This window comes from Pavona decussata, unplaced genomic scaffold, assembly GCF_977016875.1.
Source record: "Pavona decussata unplaced genomic scaffold, jaPavDecu1.1 SCAFFOLD_58, whole genome shotgun sequence".
In the NCBI taxonomy this organism is placed as follows: Eukaryota; Metazoa; Cnidaria; class Anthozoa; order Scleractinia; family Agariciidae; genus Pavona; species Pavona decussata.
This window is the reverse complement of record NW_028145480.1, coordinates 2771192-2794279: the sequence shown is the minus strand read 5'-3', so window position 1 is coordinate 2794279 and position 23088 is coordinate 2771192. Positions and strand designations below refer to the sequence as shown.

General features: G+C 40.2%; 2 protein-coding genes and 3 pseudogenes across 2 annotated transcripts; all 5 read right to left on the bottom strand.

Moving 5' to 3' along the window:
- LOC146479661 (uncharacterized) overlaps window positions 1-23088 on the bottom strand; it is a 153003-nt pseudogene that overhangs the window by 78751 nt on the left and 51164 nt on the right.
- On the bottom strand, window positions 2627-4338 carry LOC146479671 (BTB/POZ domain-containing protein 6 pseudogene; annotated as a pseudogene).
- LOC146479670 (BTB/POZ domain-containing protein 6-like) lies at window positions 6999-8800 on the bottom strand. The gene is made up of 2 exons (XM_085110513.1): window positions 7498-8800; window positions 6999-7323 (listed from the first exon to the last, which is right to left on the bottom strand). The coding sequence occupies exons 1-2, from the start codon at window positions 8667-8669 to the stop codon at window positions 7161-7163; spliced, it is 1335 nt and encodes a 444-aa protein (XP_084966639.1). The 5' UTR covers window positions 8670-8800; the 3' UTR covers window positions 6999-7160.
- On the bottom strand, window positions 13612-16901 carry LOC146479669 (BTB/POZ domain-containing protein 6-like). The gene has a single exon (XM_085110507.1). The coding sequence runs from the start codon at window positions 16814-16816 to the stop codon at window positions 15494-15496; it is 1323 nt and encodes a 440-aa protein (XP_084966633.1). The 5' UTR covers window positions 16817-16901; the 3' UTR covers window positions 13612-15493.
- On the bottom strand, window positions 18130-20142 carry LOC146479668 (BTB/POZ domain-containing protein 6-like; annotated as a pseudogene).

Genomic DNA, 23088 nt, shown 5'->3' with positions numbered 1-23088 from the left:
TAGGAGAAACTGAAAATAATACGAAATAAAGCCTTTTTACTTTTACGAATTACTTCATTTTCCCTTGGTGTGTCCTGGCCGGTTCAAATGCCATTTTGACGATTTGTGTCCACTCGAGGTACTATCCACTATAATACAAGTACTAATAATGTCTTGGTACCTGTATACAATTGAATTGTATGAGTTCCAATGAGTTGAGTTGAGTTTAATACAGTACAGTACATGACAGGAAAGGACAGACATCCTGCTTATTTGAACGCGTTCAGAAATTTACGATATTTTTCTCCTTGGTCGCTGTAGACGTTCCTAACAAACAGTTGTTGAACATTCAAGCGGTATACGCGTCATTATGCATGGTACATTCGCATCGCCAAAGGCTAAGTTTTCGTTACAGACCGGAACGTATTGTCAGCTGTAGGCAAATATTTTTGCATGGATTTCTGAGAAACTGCAGGGCGGGAAAATGCTGCTAATTATAGCTGACCATCCATGGTCACACTCGAAGTATTTCATCCACAAGCGATAATTTTTTTTTGTTTAATGTGATACTGTATTGTCTAGTTGACTGGCTGCATTTAAAGACGCAATTTTTACATCAACGGACCTTTTGATTGATTGATTTATTTATTTTGTTATTATTTTTTTAAGCGATCTAAAATGTTCAGTATTCAGTGACAGACCTACCCGGAAAATAAATAAACAAATGAGCCTGGTGTTGTGCAGTCAACTTTCGCCTTACGGACACCTCGCTATTACAGACACCGCGATAATACGGACGGCATGCAGGCAACTCCCCGGCAAAAATAAATTACAGACGTTTGACTGATTCCCGTTATTACGGATTCTCGCTATGAAGGACTGATTTGCGGTCCCGGTGGTGTCCGCAATAAAGCGAGTTGACTGTATTTTTGTTTTTGTTTTGTTTTGTTTTTCTGATCAAGGGTCTATACCAGAGTTTCTCTTTTTTTTTTTTTAAGATTTGTTGACTAAGCAAGGACCACTTCTCCAAACAGGAGTAATCACGGTAGCGGGACCCTCATGCCTGACTTCAGGATCAACAATAGCACTAGCAGTGGACTAAATCAAACAACTTGAAGGATGCCCTTCGGTTAGACAAAAGTAACCTGCAGGAGCAATAGAAAATCTATAACTATGGATAAAGCCAGCGAAAGGTGTAGTACTTCTAGCATAGCCTGTAACAGAGCGGGATCTCGATTTGCGGTTGGAAAAGAAAAGAACACCAAGTTATTAAGAGTAGTGGTCATGGGTGGAGCGTCTTTCCATTAAATTGGAGGGTGGGGACCGGTGGGTGTGGGGAGGGGGTAGGGGCTTGAGAGACCGTGAACTAACAAGATATCTCACTAGTATTAGAGCGACGATTCACGCATTCAACGGTAAAGTTGTCAAAATTCAGTAACCTACGATAAGATCCGAGAACCATCGTAGTTTCCTGCCGTCGAAAATAAGAAAGAGACAAGAATTAGAAGACACTCGTGGCTGAACTTCAATTCAGCGCTGAAACTGCGAGACAAGTTACAAGTCAAAATGCCTGTCTAAGAACGCACTCGGGTGCGCAATCATGTCACCTCGGTTCCAACCCTCGCTGCTTGCCCCGATCCGATTTTCGGTTAATGTTGTTCGCCAACGTCTCCATTTTATCCTTGTTCTGCAATTTGTATTTACCCCCAAGGTTGTGGGCCACGTGTACAAGTACATTATGTTAACGCATTACTCATACAAATAGGTTGAAGCGGAGTCAAGCTTTCCTTGACAGGAAGCTAAACACAATAGAAACTTTCGAAACAGCAGATACAACATAGTAGCCTACCTGTAGCCGTACCCACCCCCAAAGAAAAACCGGAGAAGGGTGGGTACGGCTACACCTACGTAGGCTAACAACATGGTGGTCATGAGGTTGCTACTATACTAGTGTCAATTGACTGGGAAAATGTTGGTATCTTTGGAAAAGAGGTCACTTACGGGACTTGTCGCAGCAACAGGTTCGGCATTATAGCGACGTCATGGCTTATAATTTAAAAAAACTCAATGTCCACTAACTAGATAAGATGAGATAACCTTACTGAGTAACTTTATTTATACACAGTATTTTCACTCAGGAAACAAAACATAAATCTACTTTTGTAGGGGTGCTTACCATTTGTAGGAAAATTCGGTTATTGTATAAACCGTTGTAGAATGATAAGGGATTTTCCGAATTCGTCAGACCAAACGGATGAGATTGCGCTTGATTTATCAATCAGGTGTTTCGTCCCGCTCTTGCCGGAAAAGGCTTGGAAACGGAGGATTCATTCAAATGGTAAGGAATTTTTCGCCGTTCCTTCCGAATGGAAAAAGAGGAATACCTGACTGAAGGTCGACTTCAAACCAAAATTTCCGGATTTTTTGGCCAAATGTTAAGCCCTAGATATTAAATTGAAAGGCATTACAACACAATAGAAGCAGTTACACAGACTGAAATGGTTAAAACAAAAACCTCTGCTTTTCAGAAATGTCGTGCGAAACTAATGTGTAGATTCAATTTATATTTCATAGTTACATTTTACAGCCAACTCCCCAATCAGTCCTAGGGGAATCATGATGCTGTTGAAGTGGACTGTCAATCATTAATTATTCAGTCCTGTTTAATATTTGTTTGGGAATCACAAGACAACTAAACAGCATTTGTATAACAAATCAGACCACCTATATCTAACAGACCTTCTAGATTGTTTATAAACCTACAATTTCATACATGAAATAATAGTACTGATTTTACATTTTTCAACTTTTACTTTTCTTTACTGACAAACTGATTCTCTATCTCCCTTTACAGGCTTCTGGTATTAAGTAATATGTTTGTATCTTGATATTTTTGGTAACGGCCGCCAGTTTGACATTCGATGCAGCCGGACAAATCTAAATTGACTAAAGAATTAAAGGGAAAAAAGAAACTCTGGAAATTGTCCCATCGTACAACTTGTTCCGTAATCAGGACTTGAATAACTGGTTGAAAATCTAAATGTCACACCAGTACATAGCACGGTACTAAAGCCACCTGCACCCCTTCCAGATAATGGACCAGATATTAACGCTTCTATCTGGTACTTAGTGTTCCTTTTCAATTTAACGGGACGATCAAACAAAACCTCAAATCCCTGATAGTTAGCAAGTTTATATTGCAGAACGTTTGAAGAAAATGTTCCTGACTTTGAATCAAGGCAAGAATTGTTACTGGCATCTTTTATCTTTAAAGAAACAGTGTAGCTATTATTCTCGCTGCCACATAAACAAAGACCATGCAACGTTATATCTTTGTCCACAGTAAGATCAAGAATGTCTTTATACCCACTACTATAGCCCCAGCTATCGACTGACATCGATTCAAATCTGCCACATCGGGAAATGACCACAGTCTTGGCTCTTGCTCCTGACCGCTTCGTATCTGAAAATCCCACTGGAGAAGTCAATGATGAACTAAAGAATTTAAAAAAGGTCACCACTTCATTTAGAGTAAGAATGCTTGTATCAAGGACAGCAAAGGCAAACTCTTCCTGTTTCAACACTGGAAAGCGGATCGCTTTTATTATCTTTTCTCCAAGAATCCTTCTTTTCTGTTCACCATTTACTGCCAAACCTTGTTTTTCGCACTCCTTTGTTGCCCACTGATCAACAGCTTTAAACAAATCGATCTCTTCAATGGTCAGACTATCTCTTGAAACTACTGCTTCAAGTAACGATCTCTCAATTGTCGCAAATCCATCCGATTTCACTGCCGCTTTTGTTTCTTTGTCAACAACCTCCCAGCATCGATCCACTAGCTCTTTCTCCTCATACTTTTCAGCCGTTGGCAGAATGTTGAAAACATTTGACGGATCTAATTTTTCTTGCAAATATTCTGTGCATTTATCAGCGAGTGAGGGCACCATGTACTTCTTAGCCAAGTATAACACCGCCATCACATTACTTCCGCTCAAATTAATTTCATCGCTGTACAAGTAACGAAACAACTCCAACAGACTCTCGTACTCACAGTCAGGCAGTTCAATAGAGTCTCTAGTCTCCGCTAGCTCACCGTAAAACATGGCTTCAAACACAGGACTGCCAATCGACAGCACAAACTTGTGAGCTGGAATCACTTTCTTACTTTCGCTTTCACTATCGCTCTTGCGAACCACAAACCTCACATCGCTGAATAGATGATTGTTGAGCATAAACGTGGTTCTTTCCCTGATGGTGGGTTTCTTTGTTTGCCAGTTTTCTTGTACAGACATGTTCGTTATAGGAAATTGTCCGAAACTTCACGATATCTCTTCTCCTTGGTCGCTGTAGGCAATCCTATCGAACACTCCGGCAGCTGTTGATCGGCAGTCAAGCAGTATCGAACAGCGCCCTTTTACGCATACTGACATCACCATGCTTAGTTTGCGTGACGTAAATATCAAATGTTTTCACTTTCACCAGACCGTAACGAATTTTATTGCGTGTTTTTCTGGAAAATAGCGCAGCGGGAGAACACACGCACACAAGCTAGCAGTAATTCGTTGCTGACTTTTTAAATGTGATACTGCCAAATCAGCCTGGTATCGTTCGCATCGCTACACAGCGAAGAAATGAGTTCCTTGTTTTTGTATCGACTGTAACTACAGCAAAATGTTGCAAGTAGTGAAGCTGTGACCCTCCCCCCTTCCCTCCCCACCCTCGTCAGTTTCGCTACTAAAATCAATTTTATATTTAAGCAAAAGAACTTGATCAAATACGTTGTACAGTTTTCACAACAGATATTGCCCCCTTTAAACCCCGGAAATTTATTATACCTTTAGCTATATATACTAGTTATGGACACAACCGGAAGTATTAAAGGGGGACAAGAACTTAGCTTTCTAAACATTTACATCGAATTTACAGTGCCAGATACATCCATGTGAAGTGGATGCGAGTTAAAACGCGCCTTTTAACATGTTAATATAACAATAAAAAAAATGAAAAATAATTTGAGCAAAATGCTCCCCCGTCTCTGCTCCCCCCTACCCCCCTCATTGGGGTAGAGTTACTGGGCGCAGAGTCTCTGCAGAGTCCCACCCTCACCGGTCCACCCGCCGAGGGAGCTCCGAAAATCTGATGATGCTGAAAACATTATATAAGACGCGACAGCGTCTTTTGCTCCCATGTGGGACACATTTTCTTAGATGTGCACGAGGCGCAGCCTCGTTTTGGTGCGAAGCTTGTTTTCGTCCTATAATGTCATGAAATTACTGTTTTCATTCACAACTCTGGCAGAAGTCTTAAACTCGTGGATTTCTCTACATCTTTTAGGTTGATGTCGATTACATCAACGATTTTCTTTAAAATGTTCGTCTTAAGGGGGCAATTCACCTAAACGCCATTTTTCTGCCACTTGACATGGCTTTAACGGCAATTTCTCATTCACGTTTCAAGCAATCCAAAAACCCTATCATTATCTCGTGAATCTGTGTTGTGGGGTATTTTGTAAATTTTTGGGTGATTTTTGGATATATTTGGGAGGAGTAGTTTATTTTAGAAGGATTGGTTAAATTAAGAGAAATAAGAAATATTGAAGATTTAATGAAGTTTAAAATTTAGAATTTGTATTTAATAATTAATAGACGGATACCAGTTAGTCCACTAACAACCCGGGGTGCTCTTGCGTGGGTATCAACTGTCTGTTGGTGTTCCAAAAATCATTTTCTTTCTTCTATCCCTTCTTAAAACCTCTTTAAATTTCATTCAAATTTAGGTAAATTGCCCCCTTAATGTGAAGTCGAAACAAAATAAAACCAAATATTTTTAAGACTGTTACTAACCCGCTATCGGCCCCAATTTCTCGAAGGAGTGTTTTTCTTCTGATGTGGTCGTCGGTTCGTGATTCCCGCGTGCGGCCGTGGTCAGTTGCCAAGAGAAACGAAACTAGAGCCATAACTAGGCATCTATTAGAAGTATTCGCTCGGAATTCAGAACGCGCACGGGATCGGCCAAGCTGAGCCGCGATATCCTTGGGAGACAGTTTATTTAGTGTCCTCAATGGGTTCCGCTAGGTTTACAACGAATATTTCCCACGCTTTTCACTGCGTGTATCAGGAAAGCTCAAAGTTTTGCGAGGTTGTTTTTCCCTTCACGTTTTAGATTTGAGTTTAAATCGACGCTTACAAATAATTTGGAACATGTCAGAAAAAAAATTTTCTATACATATATCATTGTTTTCTTAATTTAATATACATATATAAACTAGTGCTGTACTATCAAAATCCCTAACAGACTGTTCTGCTATTGTGTATTGCCTGTGTTGTATTTCTTTCCTTACTTCTGTGATTATATATCCTTTATGGTTTTGGGTCGATTTGAAGCGATTTCTTGGAGGTTTAGTTCCAAGGACTGCTCCGATTCAGAAACCACACAGGACACAAAAGGAACTACAAAGGAGTTCAGGTGCAACCTTTTTATTGAAAACTAGTTTCTAATTTTGCCTTCAAATGCGATACTTTTCCTCATTCAAACACTAATAATTCCGCTACACTCTGTTTTTTTTTTTTTTCAAGAACGTCTAATTTTGGAGCTGAGGCTGAATATTCTTATATTTTTTTTTTGCGATTTGAGGCTGAAACGTTCTTAAGATGGGCTTAAATTACATGGTATACACTCTTTTTTTTTAGGACCAGGAAACCTATCAAAGTGCATATTTCCTGCTGAGATATGGTATGTGAACGGCTGATTATGACAAACCGAGATGTGTGTCACCATTTTCAATGTTATACAAAACATGCCCTTGCGTATTTTGGTTAATTTCCATTTGTTACCTTGATTTTATATACAGATTAGCAAAATAAAAAAGTTCTTAGTCTACTCTCAGCCTGAGGAAAGTTCTTAATACGTTCTTAAAATTTTGGTTAATCTCAGCCTCGACGTTCTTATAAAAAACGTTCTTATAAAAAAAAAAACAGAGTGTAGTCAATGGTTACCTTGATGCTCAAATGACGTGACGCTGATGGAAGAGTTATCTTACAAAGGTCAAGACCAATCGTAGAGCCTGGGCTACCTGTGGTGTTATCAAAATCTCTTAGAGGCTTCTGGTCTTGTGGATTGCCTGTATTGTATTTCTATCTTTAATTCTGTGATCAAGTCCGCTGACTTGACAAAGTTAAGACCTACACCGAGAAAAGTAATTCAGGAAATTGGCCTGACGTAGAAGACGTTCCGTTCGTATACCCTGAAGCGCAGGATGAAAATGTAAATGTCACACCATCGCACTGAATAGTGTTGGAGCCCCTTTCTCCCTCTCCGGATGGTGGACCAGATACAGTCGGACCTCTATTAAGCGGCCACCTATTAAGCGGCCACCCTCCATTAAGCGGCCACTTTCCAAAGTCCCGAATTATTCAGTTGTCAGTAAAGTGGTGTATTCGATACCTCTATTTGACAGCCAACCTCTATTAGCGGCCAGTTTTCAAAGTCCCCAGGGTGGCCGCTTAATAGAGGTCCGACTGTATTAAAGCTTCTATCTGGTACTTAACGTTCTTTTTCAAGTTAATTGGAGAATCAAACAAAACCTCAAATCCATGATATTTTTTACTTTTGTATTGCAGTTGCTTTGAAGAAAATGTTCCTGACTTTGAGGCAAGACGAGAGTTGTTCTTGGCATTCTTTATCTCCAAAGTAACACTGTAGTAATTGTTCTCGCTCCCACATAAAGAAAGTCCATGTAAAATGATATCTTGGTCCAGAGTGAGATCAAGACGATCTTTGTCCCCTATGTAATTCCAAGGCCTCGAGATTGCCACAAATTGAAATCTCCCACACTGTTGAATAACACCAGACCGTCTGGTCTCTGGAAATTCCGCTGGAAAAGTCAAAGTCGAACTGAAAAATTTGAAAAAGGTGAATATTTCATCCGGAGTTAGAATTTTGGCGTCAATGACAACAGCTGCGAATTCTTTTTGTTTCATTACTGGGAAGCGTATTGATTTAATAATCCGCTCACCAAGAATCTTTCTTTTCGATTCAACTTCTACTGATAAGCCTTGCCTTTGACATTGTTTTGTTGCCCATGAATCAACAGCTTTAAACAAATCGACCTCTTTCACGCTTAATGTATCTCTTGACACTACTGCCTCAAGTAAGGACCTTTCAATTGCCGCAAATCCATCCGATTTCACTGCCGCTTCTGTCTGTCGGTCGATCACCTTCCAACATCGATCCACCAGTTGTTTCTCGTCATACTTTTCAGCCGTTGGTAGAATGTTGAAAACATTTGCCGGATCTAAATACTCTTGTAAATATTCCGTGCATTTATCAGCGAGTGAGGGCACCATGTATTTCTTCGCCAAGTATAACACTCCCATCACATTACTTCCGCTCAAATTTACTTCATCGCTGTACATGTAACGAAACAATTCCAACAGACTCTCGTACTCACAGTCAGCCAGTTCAATAGAGTCTCTAGTCTCCGCAAGCTCACCGTAAAACATGGCTTCAAACACAGGACTGCCAATCGAGAGCACAAACTTGTGAGCGAAAATCACTTTTTTACTTTCTCTTTCACCATCGCTCTTACGAATCACAAACTTCACATCGCTTAAGAGTTCGTTGTTGAGCATGAACTTGGTTCTTTCTCTGATGGTGGGTTTTGTTGTTTGCCATTTTTCTGGCACAGACATGCTGCTTATTTCAACGCGTTCAGAAATTTACGATATTTCTTCTCCTTGGTCGCTGTAGACGTTCCAAACAAACAGTTGTTGACCATTTAAGCGGTATACGGAACAGAGCACGTCATTATGCATAGTACATTCTCAAACTCATTATTAATTTATGAAGAGAAAAAAAAGGAAACACTACCGTGAAGGAGGTTTGGAAATGCGATCTTAATTATCATAAAATTTTGTGAACTTTTGCTTCGAATTTCTCCAAGAATTATCAACAGTTTGAGAAGCTATATCAAACACTCGAAAGAGTGTTTCCTGCTATTTCCAAACACCTCGAAGTTGGTTAAAAAAAACTCGGCTGCGCCTGGTTTTTCCAACCTGCTTCTCGGTGTTTGGAAATCGGAGGAAACACTCTTCCTCGTTTTTGATATATTACTTTGCATCGCCAAAGGCGAAGTTTGCGTTACAGACCTGAACGGATTGTGAGCTGTACGCAAATATTTTTGCATGGATTTCTGAGAAACTGCAGGGCCAGAAAATGCTGCTAATTACAGCTGACCATGGTCACACTCGAGGTATTTCATCCACAAGCGTTAATTCCTTGATGTTAAATGTGATACTGTATTGTCCAGCGACTGCCTGCATTTAAGGTGTCTGTCCCAGCAAAATTGCCTCATTTTGAAAAACGAAATAAAACGTTTCTTTTGTCGTTGTCTCATTTTAAATTTCTTGGGGGTGTTTCTTTGTGCAATCAAGCACACAGAAACGTAAAGATTATGCAGGTGCAGGCACCCCACATGGTGTGGGGAGTTAATTATTAAACCAAATAAAATTGCGAACTTTCCATTTTTCTCCATAGATATTTAAGATTACGTCAGAAATAAAATAGAATTGTTTTTATTTCATTATATTCTACTGATATAGTTTCGGGTCCGGTTTGAAATGACATATTCCCATGAAAATCAACGAACTTAAATTTGAATCCATATATTAAAAGTAAAATTTTTTTGGTGAATGCCAATTCACTCTCTGATCGGGCCTGAAACTACGATGGTCCGTCTACTTGTAATGAAAAGAAAAGAACACCAAGATACCAAGAGTAGTGGTCATGGGAGGAACGACTTTCCAGCAAGAGAGGATGAAGGTAGGATGAAGGCTTCATCCTCTCTTGCTTTCCAGTGAATAGGAGGGTGGGGGTGGGGGTACGGGAATGGTGTAGGGGTTTGAGCCAGACCGTGAACTAACAAGATCACACTAGTATTAGAGCGATGATTCATGCATTTATCGGTAAAGTTACCAAAATTCAGTACCGATAATATCCGAGAACCATCGTAGTTTCTTGCTGTCGAAAATAAGAAAAGGACAAGAAGACACTCGTGGCTGAACTTCAATTCAGCGCGTTGAATTGATAAATTCGTTCCGCTTGTGATCAGAGGAACGGCACATAAATTATACACAACCATCATCTCTCCACACAACTGAATCGCGAGAATTTTATTTACAACTGTGTTCTCTTCACTACTGACTAGATTAAACTGACTTAATAAATTGAACTGATAGTTCGTTCCACTGTGACCAGAGGAAAGTGCATGCACATATAAATGCACCTCAACTGAATTGCGAGAGAATTTTATTTACAATGATTCTCTTCACAGTGCGGCTAAGTAGATTTAGAGTGAAGTATATCGCAATCATTTAGACTAATTTATCCGTGTCATACACTTATTTATTATTATTGTTCCTGTTCATTAGTTCGTGAAGTACATGCATGCGCACTAGCCAACTAAGCATCATTAGAGTAACAGTTCCGATACTAGAAACTAATACACTGCTGACTGAAATTACAGCCCTTCTCTATTATCAACTGCTAGATTCTCTTCAAGTTTATTGTATGTCAATTATTTCTTCAATAATCATACTCATAAATTGATGCTGTATGATCAAAATCTCTTACAGGCCTCTGTTATTGCGTATTGCTTGTGTTGTATTTCTACAGGGAGCCCACATAAACTGTGTGACCGTCTGTGTTTTGAATTAATAGAGGAAATGTATGGGAATGTCGAAAATCCTCGTATTATCGTACTATATGAAACAAGCTTATCAGTTTACAGCTGGTTTGAAGCTGTAGTTCGTAGTGGTATATATCTAGAGTAAATGAAAAAAAAATGTACTTATCTTCATGTGAACAAAATTGAGTGGAATTGTAGAGGCTCTCATAAGCCGAATTATTCCAAAAGAGAAAACTGAAAATAATACGAAATAAAGCCTTGTTACTTTTATTTTATTGTCCCTTGGTGTGTCCTGGTCGTTTTAAACGCCATTTTGTAGATTTGGGTCTATCCGAGGTAATATCCACTATGAAATAAGTACTTTTTCGAACTTTTGGTGTTGTGTGCAGTTAAATTGCACAAGATGCACCGCTTAATTTCGAATCACGGCATTGGACCACGGGGAATACAACGGATAAATAGCCGGCAGGACAGGTTTAATGCAGCACTTCGTCTAGTCCGGCATGCTTTTGCGACGCAAGGTGTTTTTAGTGGGCCATAATTACAGAGGTATGGATTTATGTCTCTTGTGAAGTGTCTTGATATATAGACAAGAGAAGAAACCGCAGAAAACCTGATATTCAGTTTATATGAATGAGCTTAAAAAAATAACTGAAATACATGTTAACAAATCGGGAAGCCTAAACGTAGATTACAATTCTACTGTGTAGCGCAATTGTTCGAGTACAAGGCGAGTTGAATATGTTAAAATTGTTTTGAATAGATACCTGCGCTGAAAAAGGTATTTATCAAACGTTTCTGATTCCCGCTACTGCTTCGAGTCTTCAGTGGTGAAAAAATGCAACTGAAAAAGTGCGCGCGTGAGAGATTTTGAATAAAAACAAAACGTATTAACATACGTTGTATCAAGTGCGGCGTCCACTTTGGTAAAGTCTCTGTTACGTAAAGCTACGTAACGACAGTCATGAAGAGTGTAGATGCTCTGTGAATCTGTTCCCCAGTCGTCTTCGCGTCCCTCCAATGCAGACAATAGTATAAACGTTTAAAATACAAGCCTAGCCCTTAATAAGGTACACTACGTTCGCTGCTGGTACAGGTATATCTAGAATGGATGGTGATGCTTCCGCCGGGAGTGTCTATAGTGGGGGATGCGTTGGTGTAAACCCAAGTGTTGCACCGTGAATAGCCACATGGGAACGTACCGCGAGTATCATCTGACCGGCGCAGCTGTGGTGTTGAGTTTGCTCCTGATCAGATCCTCGAGTCACGTGAGTTTCCATCGCGACGATACACGCATAAAATACGTGCAGGTTAGAAAATAGCTGCTGTGTCAGGGTCATTTTTTAAGAGATGGAAGTTATTGGCCATGATGGTTTAACAAGTATGTTGGAAGTATGGTATGTCAACACTAGGGGATTGTTGGTTGGTTTTCAGTTTTGTTCGAATTTTCCAAAATGACGGTTTCACGAGGGGACACTGATACTTAACATCAGTACCTGGTTCCGGGCGCGTTCAATTACTTCTGTTGGGTAGTCACGGATCCTGCGAAATTCAAAAGTAGACGTCTCCTTTTTTTTTTTATTTTTAAGTCGTCCTCCTCATCGGTAGCAGGAGGTTTCGCCCCGTGTCGAGTTCGACCCGTTCGAGTTAGACCCCCGCACTTCAAGTTCGACCTCTGCGTTCTATCGAGTTCGGCCCGTTGGTATATAAAATTCGCCCTGTCAACTTCTGGAAAAAAAAAACCAATGGGAGACACGGACACTTTCAAGTTGGTGCTGTATGTTTTGTTCTTAATTCCTCAGCAACGGCTGTGAAACGACGTTAACTGCTAAATGGGTCAGTACAGCTCGCACATCATTGGGCCGAGTAAGATAACGGTAACAGAAAAACGTGCGAGACAAGGAGACTTTGTTGCAATTGTGAATAATGCAGACCAGAAGAAGAACACACGTTTCTACTTCAACGTGGATTACAACAGGCTTCTCCACTTTTGAACGGGTTACCCAAGCAGAAGACTACAGAGATAGCAAACAGCCCTTAAAACGGCTCATTGAAACTCATTTAAAAAAAACACGACGCTAATAGTAGTTTAATTGTTTTTAATTGTTTGTGTAAAGGTCACTTGAAACAAAACAAGGCAATTTAGCTGAACATATTATTTTGGTATACGCCATCGCTACAACACGGTAGCCTACGAGTGGCCGTACCCACCCCTCGAAGAAAAACAGGAGGAGGGTGGGTACGGCTACACGTAGGCTAACAACACGGTGGTCATATTCCCGCTTGCTAGAGGTTGCTACTATAGAGTCAATTGACCGGGAAAATGGTGGTATCTTTGGAAAAAAGGTCACTTAGGGGAATTGTCGCAACAAGAGGTTCGGCTGTATAGCGATGTCATGGCTTATAATTTACAAAACTCAATGTCCACTGACTTGATAAGATGAGATAACCTTATTGAGTAACTCTATTTATACACAGTATTTTCACTCAGGAAACAAAACATACATCTACTTTTGTAGGGGTGCTTACCATTTATAGGAAAATTCGGTTAAAGTAACCGTTGCACAATGGTAAGGGATTTTCTGAATTCGTCGGACCAACCGGATGAGATTGCGCTTGATTTATCAATCAGGTGTTTTGTCCCGCTCTTGCCGGAAAAGGCGTGGAAACGGAGGATTCATTCAAATGGTAACGAATTTTCCGCCGTTCCGTTCCGAATGGAAAAAGAAGAATACCCCTCTGAAGGTACTCCAAAATTTCCACTTTACCTTACCACGTGACTTCAAACCGAAATTTCCGGATTTTTTAGCTAAAAGTTAAGCACCCTAGATATTAAATTGAAAGGTATTACAACACAGCAGATGAACCTATACAAATTTAAATGGTAAAAACAAAAACCTCTGTTTTTCAGAAATGTCGTGTGAAAATATTGTGTAGATTCAAGTTATATTTTACAGTTACATATTACAGCCAACTCCCCAATCGTTTCTAGGGGAATTATGATGTTGTTGAAGTGCACGCTCAATCTTTGAAGCATTTCCACTTTAATTTACCAATCGTGACCTTACATTATCATTAATTATTCAGTCCTGTTTAATATTCGTTTGGGAATCACAAGATAACTAAACAGCATTTGTCTAACTAATCAGAGCACCTATATCCAACAGACCTTCTAGATTATTTATAAACTTCCAATTTCATACTTGAAATAATAGCCTTGATTTTACATTTCTCAACCTAACTTTTCTTTACAGACAAACTGATTCTCTATCACCCTTTATAGGTTTCTGGTATTAAGTCCGTATCTTTATGTTTACTGGGTAACGCAGTTTGACATTTGATGCAATGACAAAATCTAAATTGACTAAAGATTTAAGGTGGCTGGTACCAGTTTCCTCGCGCGGGGAGCAGGTATGACTATCGTGCGTCACGCGCGAAAGACACGCGATAGCCAGACTAAAAATCAAAACAAATATGGGGGCGCGCGGCTTTTTTCCTGCTACGTTACTTTTGTTCTGTTTTAAACGAAATTCGCCTATATCCGAGACTGTATGTACGACCTTAGTTAATTCCTTATGTTCAGGTCAAATTGTTTCTGGTGTTCAAAGTTAAGTTTGAACGGCAAAACTAGTGATCGATCGTGACGGAGCTTCAAGGACTCGCAAAATGTTTTATATAAAATGGGGAACCGAAATACTACCACAAATTATCTCGCTTGATCGTCTTGGCCACATTCTATAGTTTGTATTTTTTGTCCTCAACGGTCACTCTTACGACGACCCTCACAAACTTTACACAACATTTATAACTGACTGACACTGCTCGCCATCCTGCCTCCACCGACTTCATCAGCGAGGACACCGCGAGTCACACGGACGAAGAGAATGTTGGCCGCCATCGTTGTATGCTTCGACGAAAACAACCATGAAGAATAAGGACAAATACCCAAAAAAGTCTCGCATAAAGAAGCTCAGCATTGTACAATTTAGAAGTCTTGCAATCTCGACATTCTGCAGAAACACCGACTGACACGGTCACTGACACGTGTTCTGCAAGCAGTTTGGTCCATTTCAAACTTTCGCTCGATGCTATTTGACAAAAACATGGCTAATCTAGCCAAAAGTTGTGAGAAAATCCTTCAAGGTGAGTCCAGGAGGCTGTAACGGCTGTATAAGTAATCTTCTAAGCAGTAAACAACTGAAAACAGCAGATCAACTGACTCCGAAACTCTCCAAGGAGAAGCTGCCCGCACGAGCACACGCAACAGTCAGCGGTAGTCAGAACAGATCATGAGCAACTATTGATCTTATAGAATCCAGATTTTAAAAGCGCGAAGACGTGCGTGGAAATTACTAAACTCACGAAGGCTTTTAATTGAAAATGAGTCCGTTGACCCCCTCTTTTTATTGTTTCATTATGATGTTATTATTAAGAGGAAACAGAAAAAAAAATTAAAAAATTCTACGGAAGGAAATTTTCACTGCGTAAAAATTGTCTTTTTTCCCATTTTACAAAAAATCCGTTCCGTAGAATTTTTTTAAAATTATTGTACATTTTCCTTTTCAAATGCCAAAAGCTATTACTAAAAAAAAACAGGGGGTCACCGGGTTAATTTTTTTAATTATTGGTGCCACAAGCAAGCTAAAAAATAGATCTGAAAAATCCTTTGAAAATGTTGCCTTGGAAACCGTCAGTGCCGAAATAACACTTAATTTTGGTCAACTATAAATTATATAATTCAACCCTACAAAATTGTTGCAATGGCCTTGGTTTATCTTTTTGTCCTATCCTTTCAAACTGTCAAAAAGCTGAAAACTGGTTCTAGCCACCTTAAAGGGAAAAAAGAAACTCTGGAAATTGTCCTCTCGCACAACTTGTTCCGTGAAGAGGACTTGAATCACTGGTTGAAAATGTAAATGTCACACCAGTACATAGCACGGTACTTAAGCCACCTGTACCCCTCCCAGATGATGGACCAGATATTAAAGCTTCTATCTGGTACTTAGTGTTCTTTTTCAAGTGAACGGGACGGTTAAACAAAACCTCAAACCCATAATAGTTAGTAAGTTTATATTGTAGAAGTTTTGAAGAAAATGTTCCTGACTTTGAGACAAGGCAGGAATTGTTACTGGCATCTTTTGTCTCTAAAGAAACAGAATAGCTATTACTCTCGCTGCCACACAAACAAACACCATGGAACGTTATATCTTTGTCTACAGTAAAATCAAGAATGTCCTTGTACTCACTATTATAGCGCCAGAGATCGACTGACATCGATTCAAATCTGCCACATCGGTAAAGGACTGTTCCTGACCGCCTGGTATCTGGAAATCCCACTGGAGTAGCCAATGTTGAATTGAAAAACTTAAAAAAGATGATCACTTCTTCCGGAGAAAGCATTTTTGCATCAAGGACAACAGCTGAAAATTCGTTTTCTTTCATCACTGGAAAACGGATCGCTTTTATTATCTCTTCTCCAAGAATCTTTCTTTTCTGTTCACCATTTTCTGCTAAACCTTGTTTTTCGCACTCCTTTGTTGCCCACTGATCAACAGCTTTAAACAAGTCGATCTCTTCAATGGTCAGAGTATCTCTCGAGACTACTGCTTCAAGTAAGGATCTCTCAATTGTCGCAAATCCATCCGATTTCACTGCCGCTTTTGTCTCCTTGTCAACAACCTTCCAGCATCGATCCACCAGCTCTTTCTCCTCATACTTTTCAGCCGTTGGTAGAATGCTGAAAACATTTGACGGAGCAAGATTACTTTGCAAATATTCCGTGCATTTATCAGCGAGTGAAGGCACCATGTATTTCTTCGCCAAATACAACACTCCCATCACATTACTTCCGCTCAAACTCGCTTCATCGCTGTACATGTAACGAAAAAACTCCAACAGACTCTCGTACTCACAGTCAGGCAGTTCAATAGAGTCTCTAGTCTCCGCTAGCTCACCGTAAAACATGGCTTCAAACACAGGACTGCCAATCGACAGCACAAACTTGTGAGCTGGAATCACTTGCTTACTTTCACTTTCATCATCGCTCTTACGAACCACAAACTTCACATCGCTGAATAGATGATTGTTGAGCATAAACTTGGTTCTTTCTCTGATGGTGGGCCTCTTTGTTTGCCAGTTTTCTTGTACAGACATGTTGGTCGTAGGAAGGCGTCCAAAAGTTCACGATATCTCTTCTTCTTGGTTGCTGTAGGCACTCCTAACAAACAGTTGTTGATCGGCAGTCAAGCAGTATGGAACAGCGCCCGTTTACGCATACTCACATCACCATGCTCAGTTTGCGTGACTGAGATATCAAATGTTTTTACTCTCACCAGACCGGAACGAATTTTATTGCGTGGTTTTCTGAGAAATAGCGCAGCGGGAGAACGCACGCACACAAGCAGTGATACTACCAAATCAGCCTGGTATCGTTCCCTCCGCTACACAGCGAACAAATGACTTCCTTGTTTTTGTATCGACTGTAACTACAGCAAAATGTTGCAAGTAGTGAAGCTGTGACCCATCTCCCTTCCCTCCCCACCCTCGTCAGTTTCGCTACTAAAATCAATTTTCTGTTTAAGCAAAAGTACAGTTTTCACCACAGTTATTGCCCCCTTTAAACCCGGAAAATTTAATATACCTTTAGCTATACTAGTTATTGAGTAGACACAACTGGAAGTATTAATGCGAAGTCGAAACTAAATAAAACCAAATAATTATTTTTCAAGACTCTTACTAACCCGCTATCAGCCCCAATTTTTTTGCACCACTCCTATTTGTTATGGCGTGTTCGTCGTTACGCGTTTCCGATCCCGCGTGCGGCAGTGGTCAGTTACCAATGGACACGAAGAGAAATATCTCAGCTCTGTCATAACATAACAACACTGCCGGGATTAAAACTACCGTCTTGAAAAAGGCATCAATTATAATTAGGATCATTCGCTTGGAAATCGGAACGTGCAAAGAGTCGGCCAAGCTGAGCAATATCCTTGGGAGTCAGTTTGTTTAGTGTCCTCCCATGGTTCGTTGAACAGGGTTTTGCTAAATTTACAACGAATATTTATTCCCCTTCACGTTTTAAATTTGAGTCTAAATCGATGCCTATACACACATGAGCGAATAAAGTTTTTCTCAAGGAGAAAGAAATTGAAATTGAATTGCGTATTTCATTAAGAGAGGATGAGCTAGTTCATCCTCTCTTGCAGTTGTATCCTTCAGATGGCAGAATGGTTACGTTGCATAAATACTCAGAGTCACTGATGCCCCTAGTGATGGCGTCGGTTCTTGAATACTCGAATATTCTCATGTAAAGAAAAAACAAATAGGCCGTTAAAGAAATGATTAACAAAGGCAGTCCGTCCTTTCAGATTAGTTAGGACTTTAGGCGAGATGAGCAGAAGACAGATTCATTGAATTTGGGTGTATATTTTCTTCTTTGTTTTCATTCAGTACATGTAAAGGTGCAATTAGACAATAGTTATATTTTATTATCAAAATCTCTTCACACTTTTTATACAACTATTTTTTTTTAAATATAGCTATAATAAAACAGTGATAACAGTGGTTTATACTACCTCGGAAACTAGTAACTACGATTTGCTCTTTTTTGAGAACGCTTTTTTTCCGTCATAAAGTTTTTAAGATATTTTTAGTATAAGCAAGAATATTAAATCATTAATTCAGCATGGCAAAACCCCAGTCAAATTTCAATGAAAAATTCTCTTGATCTTCAACAAAACTGAAGTTCCAGGCGATGATTCTTACATCTTAAATGGCAGACATTATTTTGCTGTATATTCAAAAAAGAACTCGTCCTTTTTACAGAGTAACCTAACCTAAAATGTGTTTACTTATAAAAAACAGTGGAGCCTAGTTACCAAAGTAAATATTCTGGATCGTTCTAAGTGTGCTTCGTCCTTCGTTATTCAAGAAGGGAAGGAAACGAAAACGGTTTCAGTATTTTTCTCTTTCCTGCGGCTTTCTTTAATTAATCGTCCGCCGTAATAGAAACTTACACTGAAAACAGAAATTCAGGAAACTGACCATTTGAATAATTTGTTCCGTTACCTCGTTTCCCTACACTGGTAGAAAAACTAAACGTCACACCAGAGATCTGGACCGCACATAGGCCATCACTCCCTCCCCAAGAGCTTGGACCGGATATTAAGGATTCGATTTGATAGTCAGTGGTTTTCTTTAAATCAATGGCAGAGTCAAACAGAATTTCAAATCCGAAATAATGACTGTGCTTATATTGCATACGTTTTGAAGAAAACGTTCCTACTTTGGAAACTACAGTAGAATTATTACTGCAATCCTTTATTTCTAATATCACCTTGTAGTCATTGTTCTCGCTGCCAAACAAACACAGTCCGTGTAACATGATGCCTTTGTCCACAGAAAAGTTTAGAAAGTCTTTTTTACCACCGTACCCCCAACGATTCGCACCTGCAGACTCGAACCTACCACATCGGTAACGATAATCAAGGGGACCAGAACGCCTGGACTCTGAAAATCCCACTGGAAAGGTTAACGTTGAATTATAAAATTTAACGAAGGCGATTATTTCATCTGGAGTAAGAATTTTTGTGTCAAGGACGTCAGCGGCAAATTCTTTTTCTTTCATCCTTGGAAAACGGATCGCTTTAATAATCTCTTCTCCAAGAATCGTTCTTTTCTGTTCACCATTTACTGCTAAACCTTGTTTTTCGCACTCCTTTGTTGCCCACTGATCAACAGCTTTAAACAAATCGATCTCTTCGATGGTCAGTGTATCTCTTGAGACTACTGCTTGGAGTAAGGATCTCTCAATTGTCGCAAATCCATCCGACTTCACTGCCGCTTTTGTCTCCTTGTCAACAACCTTCCAGCATCGATCCGCCAGTTCTTTCTCCTCAATCTTTTCAGCCGTTAGTAGAATGCTGAAAACATTTGACGGATCTAAATTATTTTGCAAGTATTCCGTGCATTTATCAGCGAGTGAAGGCACCATGTATTTCTTCGCTAAGTATAACACTCCCAGCACATTGCTTCCGCTCAAATTCAGTTCATCGCTGTACATGTAACGGAACAATTCCAACAGATTCTCGTACTCACAGTCAGGCAGTTCAATAGAGTCTCTAGTCTCTGCTAGCTCACCGTAAAACATGGCTTCAAACACAGGACTGCCAATCGACAACACAAACTTGTGAGCGGGAATCTCTTGCTTACTTTCACTTTCACCATCGCTCTGACTTCACATCGCTGAATAGATGGTTGTTGACCATAAACTTGGTTCTTTCTCTGATGGTGGGCCTCTTTGTTTGCCAGTTTTCTTGGACAGACATGTTGGCTATTGGAAGGCGTCCAAAATTTCGAAATCTCTTCTCGTTGGTCTCGGTAGGCACTCCTATCAAACAGTTGTTGATCGGCAGTCAAGCAGTATCGAACATGAATAGCGCCCGTTTACGCATACTCACATCACCATGCTCAGCTTGCGTGACAGAAATATCAAATTCTTTCACTTTCACCAGACCGGAACGGATTTTATTGCGTGGTTCTGAGAAATAGCGCAGCGGCAGGACACCATAGGCCGCGGCCCAATCGTAGAACGTGAAACAAGCTAATCAGTTTACAGCTGGTTTGAAGCTGTAGATCGTAGTGGTATATATCTAGAGTAACTGACAAAAAACGTACTTATCTTCATGTGCAGAAAATTGTGTGGAATTAATAGAGGCTCAGTCATAAGCCATATCAGTATCCCAAAAGTAAAACTGAAAATAATACGAAATAAGGCCTTGTTACTTTTAATTTATTGTCCCTTCGTGTGTCCTGGTCGTTTTAAACGTCATTTTGTAGATTTGGGTCCATCCGAGGAAATATCGACTATGAAATAAGAACTTTTGGTGTTGTATGCAATTAAATTGTACAAGATGCACCGCCTTATTTTGAATGCAGGGGACCACGGGGAAAACAAGGTATATATAGCCGGCAGGACAGGTTTAATGCAGCACTTCGACTAGTCCGGCATGCTTTTCCGACGCAAGGTGTTTTTAGTGGGCCATAATTACAGAAGTATGGGTTTATGTCTCTTGTGAAGTGTCCTGATCTATTGAAAAGAGAAGGAACCGCAGAAAACCTGATACTCAGTTTATATGAATGAGCGTTAAAAAAATAACTGAAATGCATGTAAGCAAATTGGGAAGCCTAAAAGTAGATTACAATTGTACTGTGTAGCGCAATTGTTCGAGAAAAAGGCGGGTTGAATATGTTAAAATTGTTTTGACTGTAGATACCTGCGCTGAAAAAGATATTTACTAAACGTTTCTGATCCCCGCTACTGCTTCGAGTCTTCAGTGGTGAAAAAATGCAACTGGTGAAAATTAAAAGCGCGCGCGTGAGAGATTTTGAATAAAATGAGTGAAAACGTTTCAAAACATACGTTATATCAACGCGCGGCGCTCACTGTGCTCCAGAGTAAGCATTGAGCCCTCCTGGCTGGAGGATCTGATGTCGGAGTATCAGGAAAGCTTCGAAACGGCATAGGTCTAGTTTTATTTCAAAAACCGGAACAGACAACGGACACAGCATTTCGTCAATTCTGTGACCGGGTGATGTAAAGAATCGGCTCACAGGCAGTTCTGTGTTAGGACGGTCTTGTAGAGTGTAGATGCTCTCTGAATCTGTCCTCAAGGCGTCTTCCCGTCTCTCCAATGTAAACAATAGTATCAGCGTTTAATATAAGCGTATCCCTTAATAAGGTACAGTGCGTTGTTGCTGGTACAGGTATATCTAGAATGGATGAAAATGGGCGCGTCCGCCGGGAGTGTCTATAGGTGGTTTACAACACTGCCATGTTGGTGGACAAAACAAAAGAAAATTTTTTCACAAAGTTTGCATAAAAATGAAAGGTAACTCCCAGAGGCGAAAAATCTCATTGTTCCTGTCCACCAACTTGGCCGCCTTGACGTCACATGCAACTCATTAATAGTGGGCAATGCGTTGGTGTAAACGCAAGTATTGCACCGTGAATAGCCACATGGGAACGTACCGCGATCATCATCCGACAGGCGCAGCTGTGGTGTTGATATTGCGCCTGACCAGAGAGTCACGTTGGTTTCCATCGCGACGATATGCGCATAAAATACGTCAGGTTAGAAAATAGCTGCCGTGTCAGATGGAAGTTATTGGTCGTGATGGCTTAACAAGTATATGTTGGAAGTATGGTATGTCAGCACCAAGGGATTGCTGGTTGGTTTTCAGTTTTGATCGTACTTTCTAAAAGATGATTTCACGAGGGGTAGCTGATACTTAACATCAGTACCTTGTTCCGGGCGTGTTCAATTTTATTACTTGTGTTGCCAGGTAGCCACGGATCCTGAGAAATACAAAAGTAGACGCCTCCTCGTTTTTATTTTTGTTTTGTTTTTTTTTTAAGCCGTCTTACTCGTCACTGCAGTTGCGTCTCAAACAGAGAAACTGTTTATAAGAAATAGAGTTCTTACACTTCACAGTCTTCACAGGGTGAGAGGATGAATTATTTAGCTACGTATGTGTGTCAATTTCTTTATAGTGGATGCAGGTGAAGAGGCGATCAGAAGATGGTTTCATGTAAAGATTAAAAAAAGATTGTTGTACATCAGATATGCCCAAGTGAATTCAAGACTGGGACCAAAACCATTGACAAAATTAGCAGAGTCTTCGATCTCTTCCATGGTACTGCAGGTGGCTCTCACGATGTCGCCGATGAAGCGTTTACTAACTCCAGTACGCTTCCTTCATACTGATTAAAGATTTAATTCTCAATGTGGCCAATGACACAAAATAAATAATTGGGTCCAAAGTTTGCTCCCCATCGGCACTCCCACTGTCTAGTCCTGGAAAAAACCGATGGGAGACACGGACACTTTCAAGTTGGTGCTGTCTGTGCTGTTCTTCCTCAGCAACGGCTGTGAACCGACGTTAACTGCTAAATGGGTCAGTACTGCTCGCACATCATTGGGCCGAGTAAGATAAAGTGACAGAAAAGCGTGTGAGACTGAGTCCATGCAACGTTATATCTCTGTCCACAGTAACACCAAGAAAGTCCTTATTCCCACTAATATAGTTCCAAGGATCGCCTGACTTCGATACAAATCTGCCACATCGGTAAAGGACTGCAGTCTTGGCTCTTGTTCCTGACCGTCTGGTATCTGGAAATCCCACTGGAGAAGTCAATGATGAACTAAAGAATTTAAAAAAGGTCACCACTTCATTTGGAGTAAGAATACTTGCATCAAGGACAGCGGAGGCAAATTCGTCCAGTTTCATCAATGGAAAGCGGATCGCCTTAATAATCTCTTCGCCAAGAATCCTTCTTTTCAGTTCACCATTTGCTGCTAAACCTTGCTTTTCGTATTCCTTTGTTGCCCACTGATTAACAGCTTTAAACAAATCGATCTCTTGGA

Bases quoted from the DNA above. Each gene is read 5' to 3' on its own strand.
- LOC146479670 (XM_085110513.1), bottom strand. From the start codon at position 8,669: ATGTCTGTGCCAGAAAAATGGCAAACAACAAAACCCACCATCAGAGAA. The intron at 7,324-7,497 runs GTCGGACCTCTA...GCCGCTTAATAG, and splicing joins CAGATAGAAGCTTTAATACA to AGGTCCGACTGTATCTGGTC.
- LOC146479669 (XM_085110507.1), bottom strand. From the start codon at position 16,816: ATGTCTGTACAAGAAAACTGGCAAACAAAGAGGCCCACCATCAGAGAA.